The sequence below is a fragment of the Peromyscus leucopus genome, chromosome 12 (genome assembly GCF_004664715.2).
Source record: "Peromyscus leucopus breed LL Stock chromosome 12, UCI_PerLeu_2.1, whole genome shotgun sequence".
In the NCBI taxonomy this organism is placed as follows: domain Eukaryota; kingdom Metazoa; phylum Chordata; class Mammalia; order Rodentia; family Cricetidae; genus Peromyscus; species Peromyscus leucopus.
Genome location: NC_051073.1, coordinates 716,027 through 742,441, shown reverse-complemented (window position 1 = coordinate 742,441; position 26,415 = coordinate 716,027). Strand labels below are relative to the sequence as shown.

The 26,415-nt window shown below is 45.4% G+C and overlaps 1 protein-coding gene across 3 annotated transcripts in view; it reads left to right on the top strand.

Moving 5' to 3' along the window:
* Positions 1 to 26,415, top strand: part of Bace2 (beta-secretase 2) — an 81,700-nt gene extending 55,285 nt beyond the window's left edge. The window contains exons 5-10 of one of the 3 annotated variants that reach the window (XR_005092486.1): positions 1,048 to 1,182; positions 2,884 to 2,985; positions 9,923 to 10,072; positions 12,242 to 12,410; positions 15,454 to 15,583; positions 25,951 to 26,035. Coding sequence is in view for 2 of the 3 variants with exons in the window: in XM_028879922.2 (XP_028735755.1) it covers positions 1,048 to 1,182; positions 2,884 to 2,985; positions 9,923 to 10,072; positions 12,242 to 12,410; positions 25,951 to 26,204 (810 nt within the window). In the remaining variant the exon portion in view is untranslated. Of the gene's footprint in view, positions 1 to 1,047; positions 1,183 to 2,883; positions 2,986 to 9,922; positions 10,073 to 12,241; positions 12,411 to 15,453; positions 15,584 to 25,950 lie in introns of all 3 variants that reach the window. The other 2 variants (XM_028879922.2, XM_037209602.1) reach the window with 2 other exon arrangements.

Sequence of the window (26,415 nt, the reverse complement as noted above, 5' to 3'; positions counted from 1 at the left end):
CAAGCACCCTATAGGAAATGCTTACCCATCACTAAATATTAGGCACCATAACAGGATTTAATGATAATTTAATAACTTTGTCATACCACCTTTAGAAGATTGATAATGGTCCAGCCATCTAAAAATACGATTCTCAGTGCTTCTCCAAATCCCACCCCTGTTGTCTTATTGTCCTTTGAAAATATACAAAGCAGTCGGCTTTCCATGGAAGACGCACCAGCAAGTAAGGAACGTGGAGGGTGCAGCAGGTGCTCCTCCTCTAGGCAGGGCATGCACACCCATGATTTCCACGTACTTGATGGGAAGCAGAGCCACTCTCCCGCCTTCCCTCCCCCTTCACTCCCTTCTCTTTGTTCCCCCGACACAGGGACATACCACCCAGCAAAAATGTTCAGAATGAAATGGAAATAGGGCAGTGTACCCCTTGGGGATGATGCAGGCCAACCTTCCCTGCAGAGGAAGTCAGAGTACAGAAGATAAGAAGGACCCCTCTTTAGGAGGTGTGTCCAGTGCCTGTCCTCACTGCAGCAGGAAGGATCAGCACCAGTCTTTGCCTTCTGCTAGCAGTCCACCTGCCCCAAACACTTTTGTTGTCTCTTTCTGAAGAGAGAGGGTGGCCTATGACTGTGAGGTAACATTGTTTTTGCAAAACAATGTCTTGATTAAGAAATCTTTGGTCGGTCTGTTTCCCTCATCTCTGGCTTCTGAGGCAGTAAATCAAGGCCAATCAGAATGGTTAACTACTCTACTGCATTTGTTTGAGAGAACTCTCAGCATCATGAAGGTAGAGCTGTATGCCTGGGATACCAGTGGAGCATCTTTGTCAGACTAGGGCAAAGTATTGTGGGGCATGACCAACACCTCCATCCCCTGAAGCCTTCTATAAATGGAGAATTTTCAATCATCACTATTAGCTGTAGAGCATCAGAATAAAGTGAAGATACTGTTTTGAATGGTATTTTACCCTGAGTAAATGCTTCCCTATGAAGCTACTAATGTAGCCACTTAATTTTTACCTCTTACATTTGTAACTGTTTTTCTTCCCAGGTCCTAGGTGGGATCGAACCAAGTTTGTATAAAGGAGACATCTGGTATACCCCAATTAAAGAGGAGTGGTACTATCAGATAGAGATCCTGAAATTGGAAATTGGAGGCCAGAGCCTCAACCTGGACTGCAGAGAGGTGAGTGTCTTCCATTCTTGTTGGATTCTGCCTATAGGTGATGGAGAAGACTCAGTATTTAACTGGAAACTGGGCATGAACTCATAAGGTAGGTTATATTGCAGGGTAGCTCAGAAGATCCTTACAGGAAGACACAATCTTCCATTTTTTTTTGTTTTTGTTTTTGTTTTTTGAGACAAGGTTTGTCTGTGTAACAGCCCTAGCTGTCCTAGAACTCAGTCTGTAGACCAGGCTGGCCTCAAACTCACAGAGATCCACCTGCCTCTGCCTCCTGAGTGCTGGAATTAAAGGTATGCACCACTACCACCTGGTGGTGGTATTTATCACAGTCTTTCTCTATGATGAGTTCAAATCAGTAAATTATAAGCGCGCGTGTGCGCGCGCACACACTACAGCCTCTGGAAAAATTAGTATAATGTGCTCAGTATTGAGGATAGTGTCCAACTTCATTTTCATCTTCCCCAGTCATCTTGGCCAGATGGGCCCTCAACTCTGTGAAAAGAACCTTTATCAGGAGAGAGAATGGAGATTAAACTGTCATCAGCTTTATCCTTTTTAAACACCCCTTCCCCCCAACACACACACACACACACATACACACACATACACACACGCAACTTAAGGCTCCTAAAGGTGCAGCAGCTTGACAATGCCACTAGGAAAGCACAACTGCGTCTCCCATTAGCCACACACCCAGTCTCACACTGCACTTGGCTTCTTTGTTATGGCACTAAAATGATTACAGTCTGAGGAAGCCTCAGTCCTGTGTGCCAGTTTTAGAATGGCTTCTGAAGCTCACCAGTCAGTGACTGTGTAGACCCCTCTAGCACTTCCCCTCTTGTTGATTCCCACATGTCTCCACACTGCCCTGAATTCTCATGATTACGAATACCTCGAATCAATGTTGGTCTACCCCAGTGCTATCAAGGTGGGTCCCAAGTCCACATTTCTGCACTGTCAAAGGCCCTTAGTTATCACTGACATCTCCAGGTTTGTATCCAATAAAATAGAATACAAAGTGTGTGTTGTTATTAAATTTCCTTCCCAAATGCAAATAGGGGTGTCCATCAAGATTGTCCTTCTCTTTTTCCACTGGTCAAATAATAGAAAAATAGATTTTGAACAGTTTGCTGAAGTGGCTTTTAAAAGGGTCCTTCTAATCTCTGAAGTCCAGTGACCTAACCTCTGCCCAGAATGAGGAATAGGCAAATTGAGCAGCTCCAAGAAGCCATAAAACTCTGCTTAGGAACTCTGGGTTGTGGTCCTGTCTCTTTCTAGTGCCTCAGATTCCTCATCTATGGAGTGAAAACACTGGTATGGATGGTCCCTGACTCCTGAGCTCTGGAGTTAAAATGGCTCATGGTTACCACTGAGCTACGGCGGCTGCATGAAGTTGTCAATGACAGACACAAGTGATGGAAATGGGGGGCTAGAGAGATGGCTCAGAGGTTAAGAGCACTGCTTGCTCTTCCAAAGGTCATGAGTTCAATTCCCAGCAACCATATGGTGGCTCACAACCATCTGTAATGAGATCTGGTATCCTCTTCTGGCCTGTAGGGATACATGCAGACAGAACACTGTATACATAATAAATAAATAAGTCTTTAAAAAAAAAAAAAAAAACAAGTGATGGAAATGGGGTCACAGTACGTGGATGACATATGCAGCCATGCTCAGTGCCTTCCCCTTTCCCTGTTTCAGTATAATGCAGACAAGGCCATTGTGGACAGCGGCACCACGCTCCTGCGCCTGCCCCAGAAGGTGTTCGATGCGGTGGTGGAAGCTGTGGCACGCACGTCTCTGGTGAGTCCCAAGGTGCTTGGGAATTTTCTAGAACACAGCTGTGTGTTGTAAGTCTCCGGACTATTGCTCAGTGTTCTGAAGATTTTAAAGAGCAGGTTGTTTTGTGGACTGTTGCTTGTGAAGCTCACTCATGAAGTTACCTTTTGATAGGAATCCATCCGCAAGCAATACCTTCTTGTCAGCTTCAGAGGGTTTGGTTCAGAGTGTGCAATACTTCCAGTGTTCTAAGAGTTGAGTTGGCACAAGAATTTTTTTTTATCTGATGTAAAAATCATCTGTAGTATGATTATATCATGTGCCTCTTAATGATAGAAATACGGTCTGGGGACAGTATTGCCATGTGATACCCTTGTTATGCAGACATCATGGGGTGTACTTACACAAAACTGGGTGATGTGTCTGTCACCAGACAGAAGGGCAGATAAGATGGATCACTGGGTAAAGGAGCTTGTCATTCACATCTGACATCCTGAGTCGGATCCCCAGAACCCATGTAAAAGTAGAAAGAAAGAACCAACTCCACAAAGTTGTCCTCCACATGGATGCTATTCCACATGTGTATTCCTTCCCACGATAATAATAATGTCTAAAAAAAAATGAAACATAAAAACCACAGCATGTTTGCAGCTACTGCTGTGTAGCTCAGCATATGGCTTTGCAGTAAACTTTGTAAGCAGAAAACACAAAACAGCCATGGAAAGTGTGGTATGTCACTTACACAGCTGTTGGCTGTCACTCTGTCCTGGAATTGTCACTCTACTTTTACACAGCTGTCAGTACAGTAGGTGTGCTCACACCAGCTCCACCCCAGACCTGTGAGTGAAGCACTGGGCTGTGATGACACAGTGGCTGTGATGTCTCAAGGAGAGAGGAATGGTCCCCTCCATTATAATCTTGGGCCACTGTTTCCCCATGCTGTCATTGGTATAAAAACTTACCTAGCACATGACTGTGTGCTAAAGAAACAGGAAAGCACAGTTGCATTTGTGTCCTTTAAAATAAGCCCCAAATCTTTTCCCTCTTTGCTCCTCATCCAAACTGGAATGGTGTCTAAACATTGTATAGAAAGCAAGCCAGTTGGCCAGAGTAACATTTGTTTGATGGCCATATCCTGCAATAATAAATATATCCTGGTTGAGAACGGTGTATTGGTCAGGGTTCTCTAAAGAAACAGAACTGATTGAATATATATGATTTATTAGATTGACTCACCAACAATGGCTGCCAGCTAACAGCCAAGGCTAGCCATCAAAATCAGCATAGCTTTTGAGGCTTGCCTACTCTTTCTCCCAACATCATCTCGGCTTTCCAGTCAGTGCAGACCAACAGTGTAGACCAAAAACATCTGTCTAGGGCAGGGGAGATGGCTCGGTGGATAGAGCGCCTGCCATGCGAGCATGAAGATTGATTGTGATTCAGAGCCCTAGAATCCATGTCAAAGCACGCAAGTGTGGTGGCTTCCTGTAATTCTGGGGAGGCAGAGACAGGATCCTCAGAGCAGGCTGGCTAGCTGGACAAGCTGGAATTGGTGAGCTCTGTGTTCAGCAAGAGACCCTGCCTCAATAGAGTGAAGAGCTACTGAGGAAGGCACTCCTGTTAACTTCAGGCCTCCACATATATCTGAGTAAGGTTTCTGTGGCTAGGATAAAAACAGCAAGACCAAAGAAACTTGGGGAAGAAAGAGTGTATTTCAGCTTACAACTTTCAGGTTATGATCCCTCACTAAAAAAAGTCAGGGCAGGAACTCATGGAAGAAACCTGGAAGCAGGAGCTGATACAGAGGCCATGAGGGGTGCTGCTTACTGGCTTGTTCCCCATGGCTTGCTCAGCCTGCTTCTTTATAGCACCCAGGACCACCTGCCATGGGGTGGTCCTACTAACAGTGAGGTTGGCCTTTCTACATCCATCATCAACCGAGAAAATGTACCACAGGCTTGCCCACAGCCCAGTCAATTAAGGGTCCTTCTCAGATATGTTTAGGTTTGTATAAGGTTGACATAAAACTAACCAGCACAGTACACATATACACACTTGCAATTGTACCTGCATATATGAGCATACACAGATAAGCATACATGCTTTCACTCATTCATACCACATACATACATGAAAAATATATCAGTCTGTGCAGCATTGGGTGTCAGTGGGTATGTATTTATTAATTACTTGATCATGGCTGGGACACGATACCTCACAGAAGGATTTATGTTGTTCATGGTTTCAGGGGTGTCAGTTTATCATTGTGGGGAAACAGGCGGAGCAGAGAAGCTCATATCATGCCATCCAGGACACAGATAAAGGGAATACAGGAGAAGGCTAGGGCAAGATAAAGCTCTAGACCCTCTCCCAGTGCCCTCTTCCAGCTGGACTGCACCTCCCACCTTAACAGCCTCCCCACAATGCCATGATATTCTGAATCTCTCAAGGAAGTAATGTCAGTGAGGTCAGATCCCCAGTACTGAATCACTTCCCAGAAACCCAACAAATGGGGGAACACTCCATATTCAATACATACCAAGTAACACTAAGTCCAATCCAGGTTCCTCTATTTGGTAGTAGGGAACCCTCAGGGAGGCTCCCTGCTTCCATCTGTGGGTTTGTTGAGACTGTTTCTTTATATATATTTCCATCTGTCATCTATATCTGTCACCTGTGAATATCTCTATCCCTTCTTCCACTGTGACTTCTCTCATGGCTTGGCTGCTAGACTGGATGACCTACCGATGGCTACTTGGGAGCCCAGGGTGCCCAGCACTTCTTCATGAAGCGATCAGTTTCTTTTAGCTTACACAGCTTGGCTGGCCAACTGTCCAGCTGTCCCTGCTGCCTCTCTTACTCTGCCACGTCACTGGTGCTGCCCTCTGCTGCGGTTTCTCCATGTTAGCTCGGCCCACACTTCTGAAAGTATGAAAGAAAAGACCCTCCAAAGAGAGGCCTTTTATTGGGACCACGGCTGCAACACCAGGGGAGGTAGCCGCAGAGTGGGTCTGTGTGAACCGGAACAGCCTGCTGGCACAGCTCAAGAAGGTGTGTTTAGGCCAATCACAGCATTTGTTTGACAACTAACAGACATTTGCTCTGAACCAATGGCAGCCGTTTGTTTGGACCAATCATAGCCTTGCCTCTTAGCACCTGTCCAAACAACACCTTTTCTAAACTACCAGGGGAACTGCTCTCTCTGCCTGGCCAAGGTGGATGTGGTTACAGGATCATCTAGAGTTCATCCAGGCTTGTCACAACAAAAAGTCTGGTAGTAAATGTTTCAAACAGCCCTGGCTTAGGTGGTGACTTTAGTAGTGGGAAGTCCCTGCAGTCCTTGCTAGTCAAAGGCATCTCTGGAATGTTCTGTGTGGTTGATACCACTTAAGGGCAGTCTAGCTGGCTGCTAGGCTGATAATTACTTTGCTCAAGACAGGCAGAGCAACAAGGGGTAGTCCATCAGCTGCTAACTAAGGAGTCAAATTGCTCTGTCCCCAAATCTTTGCTTATTTACAGGAAAATGGACATCAGAGGTGTACTTAAAGTAAAAATTAACATTAACAGATTTTGTAACTGGTTTTTACAATGTTGACACCTCCCTGTGCCTTGAGAGAGGCAGGTGCCCCTTGTCTTTCTCATGTCTACTCAAGGTCCTTACTAGATGACCAGACATGAGCATGTTGTGCCCAGGGCCTGCATGTGATGCTGGCAAGGGGCTGGAGTGAGACCAAAAGCAGATAACTGTGGCTGTGTGTCAGATTCCAGCAGAAATTCGGGAACAAGAGAGACATCGGCTATTCTGTCCCCAAATTGCAGAAACCTGGATTTATATGGGAAGAGCACCCAGCAAGACAGTGTGCACAGGTTTTGGTTTCCAGTGTCAGGCAGTGGTCCAGAGCAGCCATGCCAAAATCAGAACAAATCCATATCTTTGCCAACAGCTGCTACACCCAAAAAAATGCCAAGTCAGTCTTTCCATGCTGTAAAGTTAGAATGCTTGCTTAAAATCAGACCCTACTTAAAATAAGGAGCATATGCCCAGTGCTTAAATATAAGTATGTTCTGTGAGGGAGTGGTGTGAGCGCCTTCAGGCTCTATATTCTGAGCTCTTAAGGATTTACAAGAGTCACGGGGACCATAGACATGTCAGGTGTGCAGCCAGTGAGCCACAGCCAGCCCTCACATGAGCCTGGGCAGGTGAGTGGAGGGGTGTGGGTACCTTGAATTCATCTCAGCATCCGATGACTTAAGCAAACCACGAGGCAGAGGCAAGGAGCTTACGGCATTTGTTTGCTGTGTCTAAAATTATCCCATGATTTCACTCAGCACCTGCATCAGGGAGGAAAGGCATGAGATTGTCAACCTTGGGTAGGGCATATTCTAGTAGTGTGTATCTTCTGCCTTACAGTGCAGGGCCTCTGGGCATTGGTCCCCTTTACCTACATAGGGCTCATGGAAGTCCACGCTCTTGGCTTGTTTTTTTTTTTTTTCCCCCTAATTAAGCAAAAGGCTAGATCTAGACTGGAAGGAACTGTAAAGCCTGAGCTCTGTCTCTCTGTGTGTGTCGTTTAGGCAGAATGTAGAAAGGAATGGTTTCTAGGTCTATGTATGAAAGGGGTCTTCTGGAGCCCCAAGCTCCATCCATCCCAGCTGTGGCATCCCAGTTAGGGCTCACCCTAGCACCTCCTTGGCTATAGAACCCACCATCAAAGTGGCATCTGTACAAAGTGTCTTCCAACTTTAAAACTGACCTGAGGTTGGAAAACAGCAGCCCCTGGGGGGACTGTCGAGCATATTTTCAGGAACACAAAATACACCTCCAGATCTGATCTGTATCATGTTGGTCATTTGCCTGGCCTCTCTGGGACTCACTCTTTATTACACAGTGGAGCTGGTCATATGCTTCACTGGAACATTGGTCACTCCCAGGAGACCCAGGCACTCTTACCTCTGTCACATCCAGCAAAATGATAAGTCCTCCATCCTGATTAGCTCATCAGGGAAAGGGCCCTATGATACCTATTGGGGATCCATCGCTTCTGTAAAAGACAAATGTGTATTAGCACCGGCATTAGAAACCTTACACATCTACCATGACTGTGTGGGAGGATTAACAGGTGGCTTCCTGCCGCAGAGAATGGGTGGTGGCACCTAGCATGTGCCGGTGTTGCGCACAGCATCCACCTGGCACTCAGATGTGGGCATCACCTGTTTCTCAGGACTGGCTTCTAGCCCTGGCTTCTCCCAGTCTCATCCCCTACCACCATCTGCTAGTGACTCTAGGGTGCATATCTATCTTAGACATCCCCTAGAGCTCAGAGAACTCAGGGCACAGATGAACTGCATGCATGCCCACTTGGTCACACCTGCGGTGCTGCTGAGAACAGACCTGGGTAAATAGAGTGCAGGCTTTGGCTACTTCACAGCAGCACTGGACTCTCTCCCAGCCTCCTCTCACCTCTCTTTCTGCCACTGGCACCCAGTGGGCAGGTTCCTGTCAATACCTTTGCTGTGGCTCTGCCTACCACCTTTCCCTCACTCCCTGCCCTGGGCTTCTTGCTCAGGAAGCTCCACTGGTGTGGCCCACTCCCCTTGGCCACATGTCCCTATATCTCTGTGGACACATTCCTTCCACCAACATGTGGCTCAGGCATAGCCCAAGACCTGAGGCTGAGATAGCATAAGTCTATGGAGCTCATTCCCTTGCAGGTAGAAGTGGGTGGCTGGCACCACCTTTCCCGTTCTTGATGGGAGGCACAGATGGCCTTCTTTTGATCCTGGGTGTCACTCATTTTCCCCCCACATGTTCCTTGGTGTTGTCTTGTGTAAGTGTTGGGCCCACACAGTGAGACATACACAGGCACAGGCAGGAAACACTGTCCTGAGAAGTTCTAGGTCCAAGTAAAGGATCATTCATCACCAAGAAGCAAGATTTGTTACCATGAACTTCCCCAGGGAAAGGCCAAGTGAGAGGGGGCTGGAGCAGTGTTCTAGTGTTAAGTCAGGAGGCAGGGAGGCTTCCTGGATGAGGTGGGGTCTGGGCTGAGGTCTTGAGGAGGAGTGTTTAAGAAGAACACAGCATTAGGAAGCAACTAGTATAATGAACCCCTGGAGTTCAGAGGCAGGCAATGCCCCAGAGAGCCGAGGAGGCCATTGTGATGGGCAGTTTTAACTGTCATATTGACATAAAGTAGACATGGGAAGAGAGTTGCGGTTGAAGAATTACCTAGATCAGGTTGGCCTGTGGGCATGTCTGTGAGGATTATCTAGATTGTTCATTGATATGACATATCCAGCCCATTGTGGGTGGCACCATTCCCTAGCCAGGGCCTGAACTGTATAAGAGAAGAGAAAACTGGAGGAAGGCAGTCAGGCAGCACAAGCCAGTTTCTCCCTGCTCTCAGCTGTGAATATGATGTGACCCGCTGCTCCCCGCCCCTCCCACTGCCTTTTGTTTGCTATAATGAACTGTAACCTGACTTGTAAGACGAGTAGCCCACTCTCTTACAGTTCAGACAAGCCTAAGTTGCTTTTTGTCAGAATATTTTATCACAGCAACAGAAATCAAACTACAATAGATACTTTTAGAATTTCTTTCTTCTAAAGGCTTGTTGCTGTGTGGCCTTGGGGAAGTTGCCTCACTTCTATGGTTCCCTCCCTGGTAATGTGAAAGGGAACATACCACACAGGTTGGCGTGCTGGAAGGCTAAAGTAGGCATTTGCCAAGTGTTTTCACAGTGCCTAATCCCAGGAAGCGATCTGGGTATCTTAGCAGTTTTAATAATTATTATTGTGTCATCACTGACACTCTTCCAGAAGACTGATGTCCCTGTCACTCTGTCCAAATGAGATGTTGTTTATCCCCGTGGGCGACTAGTGCTGGGACCAGCAAAGTAGAGAGCTGTTTCCTGTTATGCACCAGGCTGGTCCCTGCTTCTCACAGGATCTGTTTGTCTAGATTCCAGAGTTTTCTGATGGCTTCTGGACAGGGGCCCAGCTGGCATGCTGGACAAATTCTGAAACGCCGTGGGCGTATTTCCCTAAGATCTCTATCTACCTGAGAGATGAGAACTCCAGTCGCTCCTTCCGAATCACCATTCTGCCACAGGTACAAACTTGGGCTTCTGCTCTCTTCCTTATTTTTACATGTAACTCACAAAATCTGATTGCATGCATAACTAGGCACCTGTGGCCACGATGATGCCACCACACCGTTGCTTGCTCATGAACCTGTAGGTCTGCAGTCTCTGTCAGTCTGCCTCATATGGCCCTGGTCAGCAGGAAGTGGCCTGAGTCTGTCTTGGCTTAGCCTGGGATGTTATGGGCTCACCTCACATGTCTGGGTTCAGTTTAGTGGCTTAATAATCCCATGTGTCTTTCCATCATCAGATAGCATGGGTGACAGTGGAGTTCTTAGAGGGAAGAGCCCAATAAAGCCCTGGAGTATTAGCCCTTTTTCTTCCCTGATGTCACCCAAAGAAGCCTGAAGTGGACCTAGATTCCAGGGCTGGAGACACAGTCTTCCCCTCTCAGTGCAGGGAGTCACACAGCCTCAAGGCATAACACAGAGAGGTGAAGAACTTGAGGACAGTTATGACATCTGCCACAGTCCATTTCTGTTTTGTCTCTGTGTCAATCACATTGGACTGTCAGAAGTGAAGGCCTCATAGTTCCTGTAGCCGCAGAAACTTTCTTCCCAAGGGGCTCAGTAGACCAAGCTCTGTCTTCCTGAGTCACATTCCCCTCCTCACTCTCCCAATCCTCTTTCCCTGAGCCCTGACCTTGTTAAGAAGACAGACCTGGTACCAAACTGGGAAAGGCCCTGGTGAGCTGCACTTCCTGATCTCACAAGAGGTGGCACTGTGGAGTCATTTCCCTGCAGCATGCCTCTGCCTAACCTCTGCCTGGAATCTAGGGAAGTCTGATTCAGGGTTCCTGTCACCGGACTCTTAGGACAGAGCTTTGGGCACACGCATACACACACACACTTTTTTTTTTTTTTATTTAAAACATCCTCTAGCCCAACAGGAAATTCTAAGTTTCATACTTAGAAGGAAATTCATACACCCTTGAAAATGTGCTTACTCTCAGTTGAAATACTGCCAGTTTTCTGTTGATGCTACTTTGGTTTAAGGTAGGCAAATATGTTTTTGGTTTTTTTTTTTCTGAGATTCAGCAAGATTAAGTGTTCTCATAGGTTATATACAAAATGTATGGTCTGGAATTCTTTAACTTTATTTTATTTTTATTTTTAAATTTTTATTTATTTTAGCTATTTTTATTTTATTTTTTTTTAATTTTATTAAATTCTTTTATTTTAGGCAGTGTCACACTATGCGTGCCAGATTAACCTTATATTCAAGTTTGCCTGCTTTTGTTTCCCAAGTCCATTATCTGGAGTTCTTCCTGGAAGGGACACAAAGGGACCAACTAACAGATGCAAACACGCTCTGGGTGGCATCTGGTCACTGCTGTCTGTCAGCTGCTTCCCATGGGCAACCTCCAAAACCTTAGGTCCAGGTGTTGCTGTGGGAACTAAGCGTATGGTCCTGCACCTTTTCCTGATTTAAGTGGGGCCCTCCTAGAAGTTGCTCTATTTAACACTGATCAAGTTTCACCGTGCACATTCATTTAACACACATTTTCCAAGGCCCTCCTCTAGGCTAAGGGCTCCAGACTCTAGGGAAGAGGGGAGTAACTCCTCGCTTGAGGTAGTACTTCCTGACAGTCTAATAGTGCAAGACAGCTACTGCAGACAGTCCCCTAGAGTGAGCACACACATGCACACTCACACACACAGAAACCCACACTCACGCGCGCGCGCGCGCACACACACACACACACACACAAAAACCCTACACTCTCACACACAACACACAAACATATACACTTGGTTGAAATTAAAAATAAAAATCTTGGGGCTGAAGAGATGGCTCAGAGGTTAAGAGCACTGACTGCTCCTCCAGAGGTCCTGAGTTCAATTCCCAGCAACCACATGGTGGCCCACAACCATCCGTAATGAGATCTGGTGCCCTCTTCTGTCCTGCAGGGGTACATGCAAACAGAACACTGTATACATAATAAGTAAATAAATCTTTAAAAAAATAAAGTCTACTGAGACACTTTTGATCTCATGTCCAAGATGCCTGGGATTATATCATTGTCTCTGTCTCCCTTGACCTTTGCGGGGCTCTGAGCAGAGTGGGACCCCCAGTTTTATGCTCGTGTCTAATCCATGCTTTGTCCTGTGTCTTTCCCATGATTCTTCAACAAACAGCTCTACATTCAGCCCATGATGGGAGCTGGTCTCAATTATGAGTGTTACCGTTTTGGTATCTCCTCTTCCACAAACGCACTGGTGATTGGTGCCACCGTGATGGAGGGCTTCTACGTGGTCTTTGACAGAGCTCGGAAGAGGGTGGGCTTTGCAGCGAGTCCCTGTGCAGGTAAGTGTGGCTTGCATGGCACAGGAGCTCCCTAAAAAGAGGGCCTTGGTAAATGTGCCCACCTGGAACAGTCATAGTGGTTTGCTGGTTGCTATTGGACCATTTAACCTGTACTCATTTCCAGTGACCAGATCTTACCACTGAAATGGCTCTTGGGCTTGTTGAAAGGTGAAATGAGGTGTGTGTGTGTGTGTGTGTGTGTGTGTGTGTGTGTGTGTGTGTGTGTATGTGTGTGTGTGTGTGTGTAATATTGGAGGTTGAACGAAGGTATGTACACATGCTAGGGTAATACCTACCACTGAACTATATCTTCAGTCCTTTACTTCTTAGCCTTTTAAACTCCAAAACTGCATCTCCATAAGTTGCTCAGGCAGGCTTTGAACTTGGGATCCTTGTGCCTCGGCCTCCCATCGAGCTGAGATTACAGCTGCACCACCAGGCTCAGCACACATACAACTCTTCTAGCTTCAGGCACACAGCAGGTTCTTGGAGAGTGCTAGTCACTGTGGTTGCACTGAAAAATCACTTCCCACACAAGAAATAAAAATGCCCATGAACCTTGCTGCTGAATTACACTTTGATTTTATTCTGGGGGGTTCTGGGAATGAAACCCAGAGGCTCAAGCAGACTAAGCTCATGTCCATTACACTGTGTCTGAAGCCATGGATTACAATGTTTTGACGGTTGGTGCAAAATTAATAAAGGGAAGAGTTCATGAGAATCTGGGTCTTCGTTAGAAAACAAGTAGAGGTCTGTGGAAGCTGTTTCAAAACATGTTGGGTGGAGTACTGTGAGAAGCTGCAGCAGAGCTACCCTGCAGAGTCTAGAGTGGAACTCCACAGGAAGCTGCTGGGGTAGAGAAGCAACCTCCAAATTGACAGCTGCTCCAGGTAGGGCTCACATAACACCTGGTGCCATAAAAAACTAGGTACTGGTGACAAGCAGCTCAAGCTGCCCAAGAGGAGGCAACTGAAGATCTCAGCATGTGATCCGGTTGCTGGAGAGAGAGGAAGGAGAGCCTGTATCCGGGATGGTGGTTGGGATGGCTACAGGGTTTCAAAATAGCCTTTCAAGGGACGAGGAAAATGTTTGCAAACTGAGTGTGGTGGGTCATGCCTATAATCCCAGAACTCAGGAGGCTGAGGCAGAAGGATTGCCTTGAGTGAATCTGAGTAAGGACCTGTTTCAAAAAATCAAAAGTTTTGAGGGTTGAATGCGATATGTAACTTGGTGTAAAGTGCCTGCCTAGGATACAGGAAGCCCAGGTTCAAGCCTGACCACAATGAACAGCATAAAATGGATGTAATGACATGTGTTTATAATCTCAGCTGTTCAGAAGTTTAAGGTTATCTTAGCTTTCTTTCCCACAAATCTTGTTCCCATATAAAATGCTATTAAACCAGGGGCTCCCTTTGCAGCAGCTGGCATTGTGTGCACATAACGCTGCCCGGAGTATGATAACAGTATGTTGTCTGAATAGACCACTGCTGGATGTGATTTCACATTGTTTCACAGTGGGGCAACACAGCTGTATTGATTTTACTCTGAACTATGTTTGTTGTTATAATACAAGTTTTTTTTTCTTAATGGTGTTTAAGAAATAGATTTAAGGTCTTGGCACTTACACACTTGATCTCACCAGCTGTGAGAAGATACCCTGATATCTGTCTCCTCTTCAACACAAATTATTCAGCTATCAGAGCAATTCCTTCCCTGGGGCCTGCCGTTACAACAGCCAAGCTCTGAAGCCCTATGAGAAATGGACTAGACATTCTGTCTTTCTTTATCGTTTTTTTCATTCTTAATTATATAATACTTTAAATTCTAGAAAGCATTCCTTCATCTCCCAGTACCCTTGGGAGATGGTTCCCAGAACACCTCTCAAGTATCAGTGTCCATGGATGCTCAAGTCCTCTGTGCAAAAGGATGCTGTATGACAGGTAGCTCATTCTCACCACCCAAATACTTTAAACCATTTCTATATCTCTAGTAATGTGATACAATGCAAATGCCATGTAAATGGTTCCTGTTCTTCTTGTTCAGGGAACAGTGAGGACATGACGAACTGCATCCAGGCACTTCTTTTCAAATACTTTCCATCTAAGATTGTTTGAATTCACAGATTAGGACCCACAGACACAGAGTGCTACGTGTGCATAAGGCATGCACACTTACAGAAAATCTAACCTAAGAGATTTTTCTAATCACATTTTCTTCAAAAGCTTGTCATAGATGTAGCTAATACCCCTCCCTCAGTGCATATGGATTCTTCTTATGATTACTGCACATCTATTATTTTATCAGACAGGTGTAAGCATGTTGTATTAGACATCTGTTTCTTCCTAATAGCTTTCCCTGAATGTGGCTGCTCTTTACTGTGGTTCCTCCTGCAGTTTCCAAGGATCAGGCATAGAGACTGGTTGAGCTGACTGGGTCTGGCTCTGAGTCTGATCATCACCTGCAGCCATCCGACGTCTGCAGATGCTGCTTCCAAGTTCACTCCTGTGGTTGTTGGCAAGAGTCCCTGCTCATTGCCATGAGGGCATCACCACAACTTACCTGAGTGTCCTCAGAATAGCACCTGGTCCTCTCTGAATGAGTTGTCCACAAGAGGGTACCACGAAACCCTTAAGACATAAGCTTAAGACTTTCTGTAGCCCAGTTTCAGTGGTAGTGCTACTGTTTATGACGTGTTCTGTTGGTTCTGCAGTGTGGAGGAGGAGACTACATGGGTTAAATATCAGGAAATGGATCTCAAATGGAAAAGCATCTTATCCCCAATTCTGTCTATTGTAGAATTGGTGGTGATTCATTGTCAATTTGACACAACCTACAATCACCAGAGAAGAGAACGTATCACAAGAGATTCTCTAGGTCAGGTTGTCCTGTGGGAGATTGTCTTGATTACATTGATTCAGGTGGGAAGGCATTGTGGGTGGTACCATTCCCTTGGTTTCAGTCCTGGACTGTGTAAGTTACATATGAATAGACATGCATGAATTCATTCTCTTTCTGCTCTTGACTGTGGATATGATATGACCAGGTGCTTCAAGTCTTTGTCTCAACTCCCTAAAATAATGGACTGTGACCCTAAACAGTGGCAGAAGAAACCCTTGCTCCATGAAGTTTTGTCAGGACATTTTTTCACAGCAACAGAAGTAAAACTAAGACAGGTGTGTGGCAAAACATACTTTACTTAGTTAATTGACTTTATTTTCAATTTATGTTACTGTTATGGAACTGTGTGTATTCCTTGTCAACTTGATCTCTTTGCTAAATAATGTATGTTCTAAATGTTCTGTGTTAATACTCTCTTTAACTGCTACGTCATACCACATTGTCTGAGTATACTATCCAGATTATCTAATAAACCGTTTAGAGACATAGCACAAAATTAAAAGTAATTACTACTCTATCAGAGGACTGGAGTTTGGTTCCTATACAGGAAGACTCACAGTTAACTGTAACTTCAGCTCTGGAGGCTCTGATGCCCTCTTCTGGCTTTCACAGGTATCTGTATACACATACATACATACATACACACACACACACACACACACACACACACTAGTGTGTAGTGCTCTTGTGCACCAACACACACATGAACACAAACCCACACACATGCACAAACACAAAAAAATTAAAATAGCATATCACTGAACGATTGCATAATTTTATTAAACTGCCATCTTCATCCAATTATACAAACCCAGAAGGGAAGCGAGCGAACAGCTTCTTGCACATCTGTGTTCTCTTTTCTATAAACAGTTTCCCTGATAAAAGTCTCAAAAGGTGATTATTGTCTAAAATGCTGTGATTCATGTCTCAGTTGTAAGTTTTTTAAACTTTGCCTGTGGTGCATTTTAACATAAAAAATACTTTTTGGGGTTTTTAAGTCTCTCTTGAGTACTCATGAGAACTTCAGGGTCTCTACCCCTGACTGTGGCAATTCAGAGTCCAGACCAGAGGCAGCCAGGACTCTTCACTGATAACCCAGTCTTTCATAGGCATTGTGGCTCTAACACCTACTTCCTTGGTGTTTGAGGTCAAGTTTCTTGCAGTGTGACTTTCCAAAGGAGATGTAAAAATGTCTATGCCAAATAGAGAGGGAATAGACAGACCAAAGACAGCTCCCATCAAGTCCAACATGATACATTAATGAGTTTATTGGTGTCGCTCACAGAAGCATGGACAACCCATGGGAGCAGCACCATTGACGAGCTAATGTGGATGGGGGAAATCCCACCAGGTCACAGCCCTGGATGAAGAGTTATAGGAGATTACTGGCTGCTGAGAGAGGGAGAATCAGTCTTCTCTAGAGATGAGCCCCCTGATGGGTCATCCACTCCCAGGTGGTCAGCTCTGATACATATGAACAACACTAAATGAACTCAGCAAGTTGTACTCATATATTTATTCATTTATGTATGCGTGCAACTGATAGTTTTTAAAAAGAGGCCAAGAATCTGAGAGAAGCAGTATGGGGAGTCCAGCATGGGAGGTATTGAAGGGAAGAGGGGGAGGGGATGATATAAATCAAAAACAGAAAAAGAAAAGCCCCAACCCTAGTTGGTCTTTTACCTTGTATATAATATATACTTATATTGTATTATATAATATTATATATATATATATATATATATATCACCTATGGCTGCACAGAATGGAGTGGGGTTTGAAATCTTGGGGAAAGGTTAGGGGTGGGGGTTGGTGAAGGGCTTGTGAGGTCCCATGGCCTTTCCCCCTCACATGGTAGCAGACTGTGTCCATAGACCTATCTTTCATAGAGGTCTGTTTGCTGCCATGATTGCTGGATGAGGTCTGTCACCACGGCCACCCTGCTCCACAATGGTGGTGGTCACACGAAACCCTGGGAAAACAACCACAGCATCACCCACCCTTCCTGGACATGGAGACTCTAGCTCTCCTGTGAACTTCAGGTTAGGAAATGACTCTTCTACACCCTGCTGCGTGTTTAAAACCGGAGGGTGGATCTGAGCACACTGGTCCACACCCATAGTCTCTGCTACTTGAAAAGCCAAGGCAGGGGCATCCCTCAAGCCAGGAGTTTGGAGCTAGCCTCCTTAACATTGCAAGACTGTCTCTTTACAAAACAATACTGACAAGATAGCTCAGTGATGAAGCACATGCTTAGCAGATCCAAGGCCCAGTGTTCAACCCTCAGGAACTAACTAAATGAATAAATAGTGGGAGCTGCAGTTAGCCTCCTGTCTGTTAGAACAGGAGTAAGTTCCCCACAGAGCCAACCAAACTGGTGGAGTCAAAAGCTTTTTATAGTTATAGAAGCTTCTACTATTTCCCAGTGCCTTTATTTTGGCTTTATAATTTTGCACGGCTCTTAGTTTATAGGGTTCACTGAGCGTTGCCATAGGGGAGCAGGGAACAGGGAGCAGAAGCCCTTTGCCAGAATCCCTGGGACTCCAAGAGCTTCTCCAAGACTGACTTTGTGGACTTTCTGGCTTGTTTTCCTGGAGTACATCAGGGTGGCCATGGTGATTTGGGGAAAGGTGCCCAGTCTCCTTTTCTTTTTGTGTGTACGTAAGCCGGAGGTTGTATATAAGTGTGCACGTGTGGGTGTGTGAGTGCTGATGCATGTGCACATGGGTTCATGTGGAGGCCAGAGGTCAACTTCAGGTGTCTTTCTCTGTCATTCTCCATCTTGTTCTTTGAGACAGGGTCTCTCATTGGTCTGGAACTCACCAAGCAGGCTAGGCTGACTGTTCACCCATCCCCAGGGATCCACCTATCTGTCTCTCCAGCACTGGGATTACAACAGCAGGCCACCACAATGGGCATTTTTGTTTCTTTGGTTCTAGGAATCAAATTCGGGTCCTTATGCTTGCTCAGCAACTCTTTGCCATCTGAGCCTTTCCCCAGACAACTTTCTTCTGCTGCATGTGCCAGTGCCAATCCCGCATCCTGCTGGGAACCCCAATGTGGATCCCAAGCAGAGCCATGCAAATTAGATGGAGAATGTGGAGCAATGTGGAACTGACCCTCCCAAGTCTCTGGCATCCCCCTGAACAGATACTCTGGGTTCTGGGGCCCCTTCAGCTGCCTCCATATTGCCTTGTCCAAGCATCTGCAGCTAAGCAGATAATAATGATAGTGTTAAATTGACAGCTCTGGTGTCTTAATGCCTCCAGGGCTTCTGAAATACCATCCATCTCTTTTTATAGATGGAGACATTTAGCACCCAAGAGCTATATAGATTGCAACTCATACAACTTGAAACACATCGTGGATTGTGGCAGTCATTCCATGGAATTTTTCTTGCTGCAGGTTGAAAGTGGATCATCTGGTACAGCTCATGTTTAAAAATAGGGAGAGTAGTGTGAAGATGAGTCTTAGAGATATGCCTGTGCTTATCTATTTAGAATATTGTCAAAGACACCAAACTGAGAACCATAAAGCCATGGGCCAGGCTCTTCTGGCTCCACATTGTACAGTTGAAAACCCTGAGTTCTATGGATAATCTGTGCCTTTTACACCTACTTCGGAGAATACTGGCCCTGGGGCGTAGGAGGTGGCTTATTCAGTAAAGAAAGTGCTTGTCATGCAAGCATTAAGACCTCAGCACTCATGTAAAAAGGAGATATGGTAGTGTGTGCCTGTAATCCCAGCTCTGGGGATGTGGGGAGGACAGGAGGATTCCTGAGATGTGGTGACTAGCCAGAGATCCCCATGAGAAACTGTATCTCAAAAAGGAATGAAAGGGCAGGGAGCAAGAGAGAGAGAGAAAGAGACTGGCCTTGGGTCCAGAACCCTTCCTACTACAGAGTATTCTTCCAAGTGAAGCAGGCATTTGCACAAAATGTCTTGATCACAGATCTTCAGTTTGGTGGGGCACTTTGTTTCATTTTGTGTCTCATGGGGGCAGGGGATCTGAACAGCATAATCATCATCCTTAGTAAAGTGATATATCCTCCCAGGCATTCATTATCAACCAGGTCATGACCTTCTGAGAACAACAGAGAAAACAAACAATTAAAATTTTAACTCACAGGGTGGGAGGAGGGAGGACAGGGGAATCTGTGGTTGATATGTAAAACGAATAGAAAATCTCTTAATTAAAAAAGATTAATGATCAAAAAATTTTAACTCAAGACATTGATAAAACAATTAAAATAACAACATAGTAACAATTGACCATCACCTAGCACTGACATGTACCCCAGGCACCATGTACACACATTTAACATCTGCTAACTTACCTATTCTTCCAACACTGTCACTTACAGGGGCAGTTATGCCCCCATTTTACAGACAAGGAAAGTGAAAGTCAGAGCAGTTAGCTGAGAACAGAGCAGACAGTGCTGTTAAGCCAAATGGCACAGTCCTGAACAAGGAGCAGGGATCTGAAGCCAGAGTTCACTCCCTTCCCTGCGATGGATGGTGTCCTCTCATAAGTAAGTCCAACATAGCAAAGTCAAGTCAGCTTCACAGCACAATTAGTGTGTCTAACAGATGCGCAAACACCTGTGAAGTGAAGGCTCATTCTAGAAAATAACATCCAGAAAATAACTTTTGTTACTGTTTTTGGGAAGGTAAGTCCAACCTCCCTATGTGGCCTAGGATGACCTACAACTTCTTATCTTCCTGCGTCCCCAGTGCTGGGTTTGCAGATGTGTACACCACACCAGCTTAGGTGGTCCTGGGCATGGAGCCCAGGGCTTCCTGCATGCTAGGCAAGCTTGACACTAAATGAGCCTCAGCCTCAGTTTGAAATCCACCTTCCTCCAGTGTAGCAGAGCCCACTGTACTTGTGAGCATGGAGTTGTTTCTAACTAATGCATTATGTCTGACTACTTGAGATGGGTGCTTCCCCCAAAATCTTAAAACACCATGATGAATGAAATAAGAGGAGGACAATGACTACTCCTGAAGTGTGGAGAAGACTTTTATGATATAGATATGAGGGAGAAAGCAGGCAGAGGGAAGAGTCCAGGCTGATCATGACCAGCGAACTAAACTGGACCATAATAGAAGAGAGGGGGAGGGAGAGCAAGAAAGGCAGCCTGGGACAAGAAAGCTGGGGGAAGAGAACCTGAAGCCCCGTCCCTAGGGTGAAGAGCTTTAGGGTGGGGGCGGGGCAGAAAGTGCTGGGAGGAGCCACAGGTACTGAATGACAGTGGGAGCACCAGCATCCACTTTCATATGTTAAAGGATACCTCAGTTAGCCCTGTCCCAGGTTTGCAAGACTTAACACATACCTTCAACTTCTGACTTTAAAGTAACACCATGTAAGATGAAGAAAAGTTGATTTTGTTGAGAGGTTTGTTTTTTGTTTTGGGGGGTCTTGGGTTTTGTTATTTTTGTCTTTCTATTATATGCATATCATGTACATGAAAAACACAGACAAATACAGGCTTTGAACTTGAGGAAGAGTTCTAGAGTTGGTCCCCTGACCTGTGTGGCTGAGATTAAACACCTTTCTGGAATTGTTATTAACTTGTATTAATGGTTCATATTACTGAGACAGTCTGGTAGTCTCACATGTGCATGCACTGTCCTGAATCAAGTCCTCCCCTCATTCTTCCACTGGACCCGGCCACTCCCTTCCCAGTCCTTCACTGGGGATGAGGGTATCCTCTGTGTGTGTGTGTGTGTGTGTGTGTGTGTGTGTGTGTGTGACACATGTGCGTGTGTGCTCTGCAGTCTATGAATTTATATATAGTTCACATTAAATTCTGAAAATTTTTAGTTACTGTTTCTTCTTTTTGGTTTTCTGCCCTTCTTTGGGCCCTTTAATTACATGATTTAGCAGCCTGATGCGTGTGCACTGATGTTCTCTCTGTTGGTTTTCCAGTCTTCTGTGTGTCAATTCACTTAGTTTCTGTTGTAATTTCTTTAATTTGATCAGTCCTTTCAAAAGATTTCTTTTTATTCTTTATGGGTGTTTTATCTGCGTATTGTTGCTGGAGGGCTTCTCTCCAGGTTCCACCAAGTCCCACAATCCACATATAAAATAATCACTCAGACACTTATATTACTTATAGACTGTATGGCCGTGGCAGGCTTCTTGCTAACTGTTCTTTTAGCTTAAATTAACCCATTTCTATAAATCTATACCTTGCCACATGGCTGGTGGCTTACCGGCGTCTTTACATGCTGCTTGTCCTGGCGGTGGCTGCAGTGTCTCTTCTTTCTTCTTCCTGTTTCCCCAATTCTCCTCTCTCCTTGTCCCGCCTATACTTCCTGCCTGGTCACTGGCCATCAGTGTTTTATTTATATAGAGTGATATCCACAGCAGTGTATATGTATGTGCGCCACATGTGTGCACTGTCCGCAGAGGCCAGAAGACAGTGTTGGATCCCCTGGAGCTAGAGTTACAGATGTTTGTGAGGTGTCATGTGGACACTGGAAATTGAACCTAGGTTCTCTTCAAGAATAACCAGTGGTCTTAACTACCAAGTCATCTGTTCATCTCTGATTGGTCTTTTTCTATAGTGCATCTGCCATTAGTAACGCCAATGTGTTTTTTATCTTATAGATTGTACCAGGGAGTGTGACTTAGGTCTTCCAACATCTTCTGTGTCTGTGTTGTATAAAATATTCCTCCAACTTCTTCATTAGAATATGTGATAATCGAGGTCATAATATCCTGTGTGCAACTGAACTTATCTGAGGTTTCTGGCTAAAATTCCTCTTTATAAACTGTATTTCCCTTCTTCTCTGTGTGAACTATAAATGATGGGTTCCATCTCCTTGCTGTATGTACTGTGTTCTATAGACTGAATGTTCATTACCCTCCAGGATTCCTCTATGGGAGCCTAAGATCCAACACAAGACATCTCGCAGCATGAAGGTAGAACCTCTGTGACTGTAACCTTACAAAAGAGCTTTAGCAAAATCTCTTACTCCTTCCCCACATGAAAACACAGAGGCTGGCCATCCAAAAACCGTGAAACCATTGCTAGGCAGGGTTTGCTTACATGCTGTTTGCAAGCCTTCTGGTCTGTGATATTCTCTCATAGCCCCAAGAACAGACTCTGCATTTGGCAGCATAAATTAGATGCCTCACAGTGCTAATTTCACCTTGTCAGGGACTGAGTATTTTTGTGCTCTTAATAATACTGGAGATTTGTCCTGGGTCAGGACTAAGTTGCTTAGAAAGAATTTTTGCTTCTGATCTTTCTTTTCGGCTTCTTCAGGTAGTCAGAACTTTGTTGGGTCAGTGGTTAGTAGTACTTCCTCCACTGTGGAAGAAAGGCCCCTCTCCTGCTCCATACCCTATCTGTTGTCCTGTAAACTGGTGCAGTTCTCTCAGACCTGAGTGAACACTTCATATCCTTTTCCAGTGCCCCCCCCCATGGGTCTCTGATTAGTGCTGGCATCTTTCAGAACCCAAGGGATGAGATTCAGGACCCTAGGAGACACCAGTGTCTAAGGATGCTCAAGGATGCACAAGCCCTTCCTGTAAGAGCCCCCACTGTTTCCACAGACACCAAGCACTGTCCAATACCTGCATCATCTCTAGATGACGTCACACTTAACAGTATCAGGCCCTTTCTGTGAGATGGCACAGTGTCTTCACCGAATAGGAACATCATATCTAGATGACATCACACCTTACACAGGGTCAGGTCCCTCTGTGAGGTGGCATGGTGTCTCCATAGAACCCCTGTACCACCCTGTACTTGATCATCTCTAGGTGATGTCATACTTCTCACAGTATTAGGACTATGTAAATAGTTGGTGTTCCTGAACACTGTGTTGTTCAGGAAATAATGACAATAGAAAAAGTCTGCACATGTTTAGACTAGATGCCATTATTCTTCTGGAATAGTCTGTGGTTGGTTGAATGTGGATGCAAGACCACTGAAGGCTCCAGGAGTCCTTCACCCTCTGGAGACCCTTGGTCTCTGGGTAAGGCTGTCTCCTCAGCATGACCCTGCACTGCAAACCCTACAGCCTGTTTCCCTGGACTTCTGCCTGCTGCTCCTGATAGAAGCAGTGCTCTGGGGCAATCTTCCCTAGTTTTTCATCTTTTTTCACCAAGTATCATCTCACCCATTGTTGCATTTGTTTCAAGTGGGAGGTCAAGCTGGTCCCTGTGACCCCATCTTGGCTGGAAGCAAAAGTGGTTTCACGAGGTTTTGGATTACTTCCTGCCCTACTGCATTGCCATCTGTGGACTGAGCAGGTGCCCTTTCGTCCATGTACTGGCTGACACATCTCATTTACAAAGTAGAAGACAATGCCCTGCTTTGCAAAGACATTCACAACCTAAGAAAGATTTTACTGTCAGAAAGATTTTATTTTCAGAAAGATTTATACAAATCCGTGAGAACAGAAGAGTGAAAATACAAATGGCCAGTAAAGTTTTTCTTTTCTTTTTCTTTTTTTTTTTCTTCTGCAATTCTGAAGATTGAACCCAGGGCCTCTTGCATGCTCAGCAAACATACTACCTCTGACCTACTGTCTCTAGTCCCTAATAGTTCTCCACTCAGAAGTAATATAGTTGAAAATCAAAATGAAACATCAATTTACATGTCCATAATAAGGCTTTTTATGTAGTCATCAAAATAACTGGACTTAAGATTTAATGATAATGTTTTTTATCATAGAAAAAGGTTACACTCAACAATATTAGTATTGATTGTTCTGACTGGTGAATCTATGACTGTTTGAATTCCCTCTGTTTGTAAGGTTTCTGTTGTAAATATGTATTACCTTCCTGCTATGGAGTGGGGTCATTTCCCTCTGGACACTGTAGGGCAGAGTTTGGCACTCCTCCATAAGGGGCTGGGCAGGAAATGCTTCAGCTTTTGCATACCAGATGAGAGACTGAGTCACCATTCCAGCACTGTAGCCCAACCAAGAGTGATCCAGGACAGTAATGTGGCTGGGTGCCAGGAGACACCGACTTCCACAAGAAATGACAGGTTGACTTTGCTCCTGAGTGTTGTGTGCTAATACCACCTTCCTATCCCTCCCACTGTGGACCCCTGAGGGTGTGGATCAACTGAGGCTGCATCCCACCATGCTTGGGTGTTGGCAGGGCTATGTTCACTTGTTTTTCTTCTCAGGTGCTTAAAAAAACAAGCTGTTACCATGGCATCTGCACAGGCCAGAAAGAGTATGGTCTTTGCGAAGGAACCAAGTCTTTTCTTCCTCCTTCAAAGGCATTCTTTAAAGACCATTATCTTACTGTCATTTTGACTCTGTTTTCTTCCTCAAGTGAAAAAGTTCATATTTGGCAAGATTGGAAGTCTTGGGGGCTTGACACAAAAACTGGGAGAGTGGTCAGAAGGACTTTCTATTCCACTTTTCTCTGCCCCCAAGTAAAGCCTTGGGATGCTGTAGTCCTGGAGGAAGAGGCAAGCCCAGTGCCCTGCTTCACCCTATGTTTGCTTCCAGAATTCCTTCCAGTTTCTCCCAGGGTGTTGCTGCTCTGTTAGGCAGAGTGAACCTGGGAGAGTGGAGCCTAAAAATGAGGAGGACTAAAGTCTCATGCAACAGCCCACTTTATTCAGGGCATCCATTTATATTCTGAGGGTATTCTGAGAATTAAGCAAGGTCATGTGAGCAAAGTTCACTTGAGTTTAAGTTGTATACAGTCACAAGGGCAGGTCACATAAGTTTAGGCTATATACAGTCACACATCATTCTGAATAATGAGTAATCTGAAGTAAGCCCACCCTTATTCACAGCTGGGAGGTGCACCAAAGCACATTCCAAGAACACTCCATATTATGGAGGAACAGAGGTTACAAGACTCTTGTCTGTTTATACTTAGAGTTTTCTCACAAGTGCTCAGAAATCTCCTCACACAGCTTTATTCGTAGACTGTGTTCTGACACCAGGGTCTTTAGCAGAAACCATCATGACATTCTTTGTCACCGTTTATGCCACAAGTCAAATGTTTGCTAACTGATCACTTTTGCTTCATGGTCCTTCAGATATGACATAGGATGGAGGAAGGGGACCCTCCTAAGCCAGGGTGGCTAGGAAAGTCTTGGAGCCACTAAGAGTGAGTTGGGCTGGGTGTGGTAATTCGCCTTTAATACCAGCACTCAGAAGCTGAAGCAGGAGGACTGCCATAAGTTCGAGGGTAGCCTGAACTACATAGCAAGTTCCATCTTAACCTGGGCTATAGAGTGAGACCCCTGTTGGAAGAAAACCAAACAAAATATCAAAAAGACTAGGTTGGTCTCACTCGGTGTTCCATGGGGTCAAATTAACCTTGCCAAGAGACTCCTCCCCCAACCATGCCTGGCGGCCTCCCTTGAGCTTCCCACTCCTCCTTCCTCTTCACTCCTGAGAACACCACAGCCCTGGTGGTACCTCAAGGCACTGGCCAGTGTGCTGTCACCCACAGAGCACCAGTTGGGGAGCACCAGTGTGTTTTCTTCTGCACAGTTCTCCATCATTCCGGCACACAGCAGTACATACTGAGGAGCGTGAACCCCAGAGGGCACACTGCCCCTGAGCTGTCCCTAAGTGCACACTCAATAGCCAAGCCAGTGGGGTTTCTTGACCTACAACTGAGGCCTTTCTCCTTCTGTCTCCTCAGAGATTGCAGGTACCACAGTGTCTGAGATTTCCGGGCCCTTTTCCACGGGAGACATAGCCAGCAGCTGTGTCCCAGCACCGGCTCTGAATGAGCCCATCTTGTGGATTGTGTCCTATGCCCTGATGAGCGTGTGTGGAGTCATCCTCCTGGTTCTGATCCTCCTCCTGCTGCTCCCAGTGCACTGCCGACATGCTCCCCGTGACCCTGAGGTCGTCAATGATGAGTCCTCACTGGTCAGACATCGATGGAAATGAAGAACCTCTCTGAACTCCAGCAGCCTTGAACTCAGCTCTTCCAAGAGGGGCATGTCCAGTCGACTTCTCTGTCCGTCCATCTGGAATCTCGGCTGTGCATCTCAATGCCTTCCAGACTTACTGTATCTTGATTACTCTTGATTTCCAAGCTTCCAAATCTTTTCTACTTCGGAGGGAAATGATAATAAAAACACCTCATTGTGAACCAAAA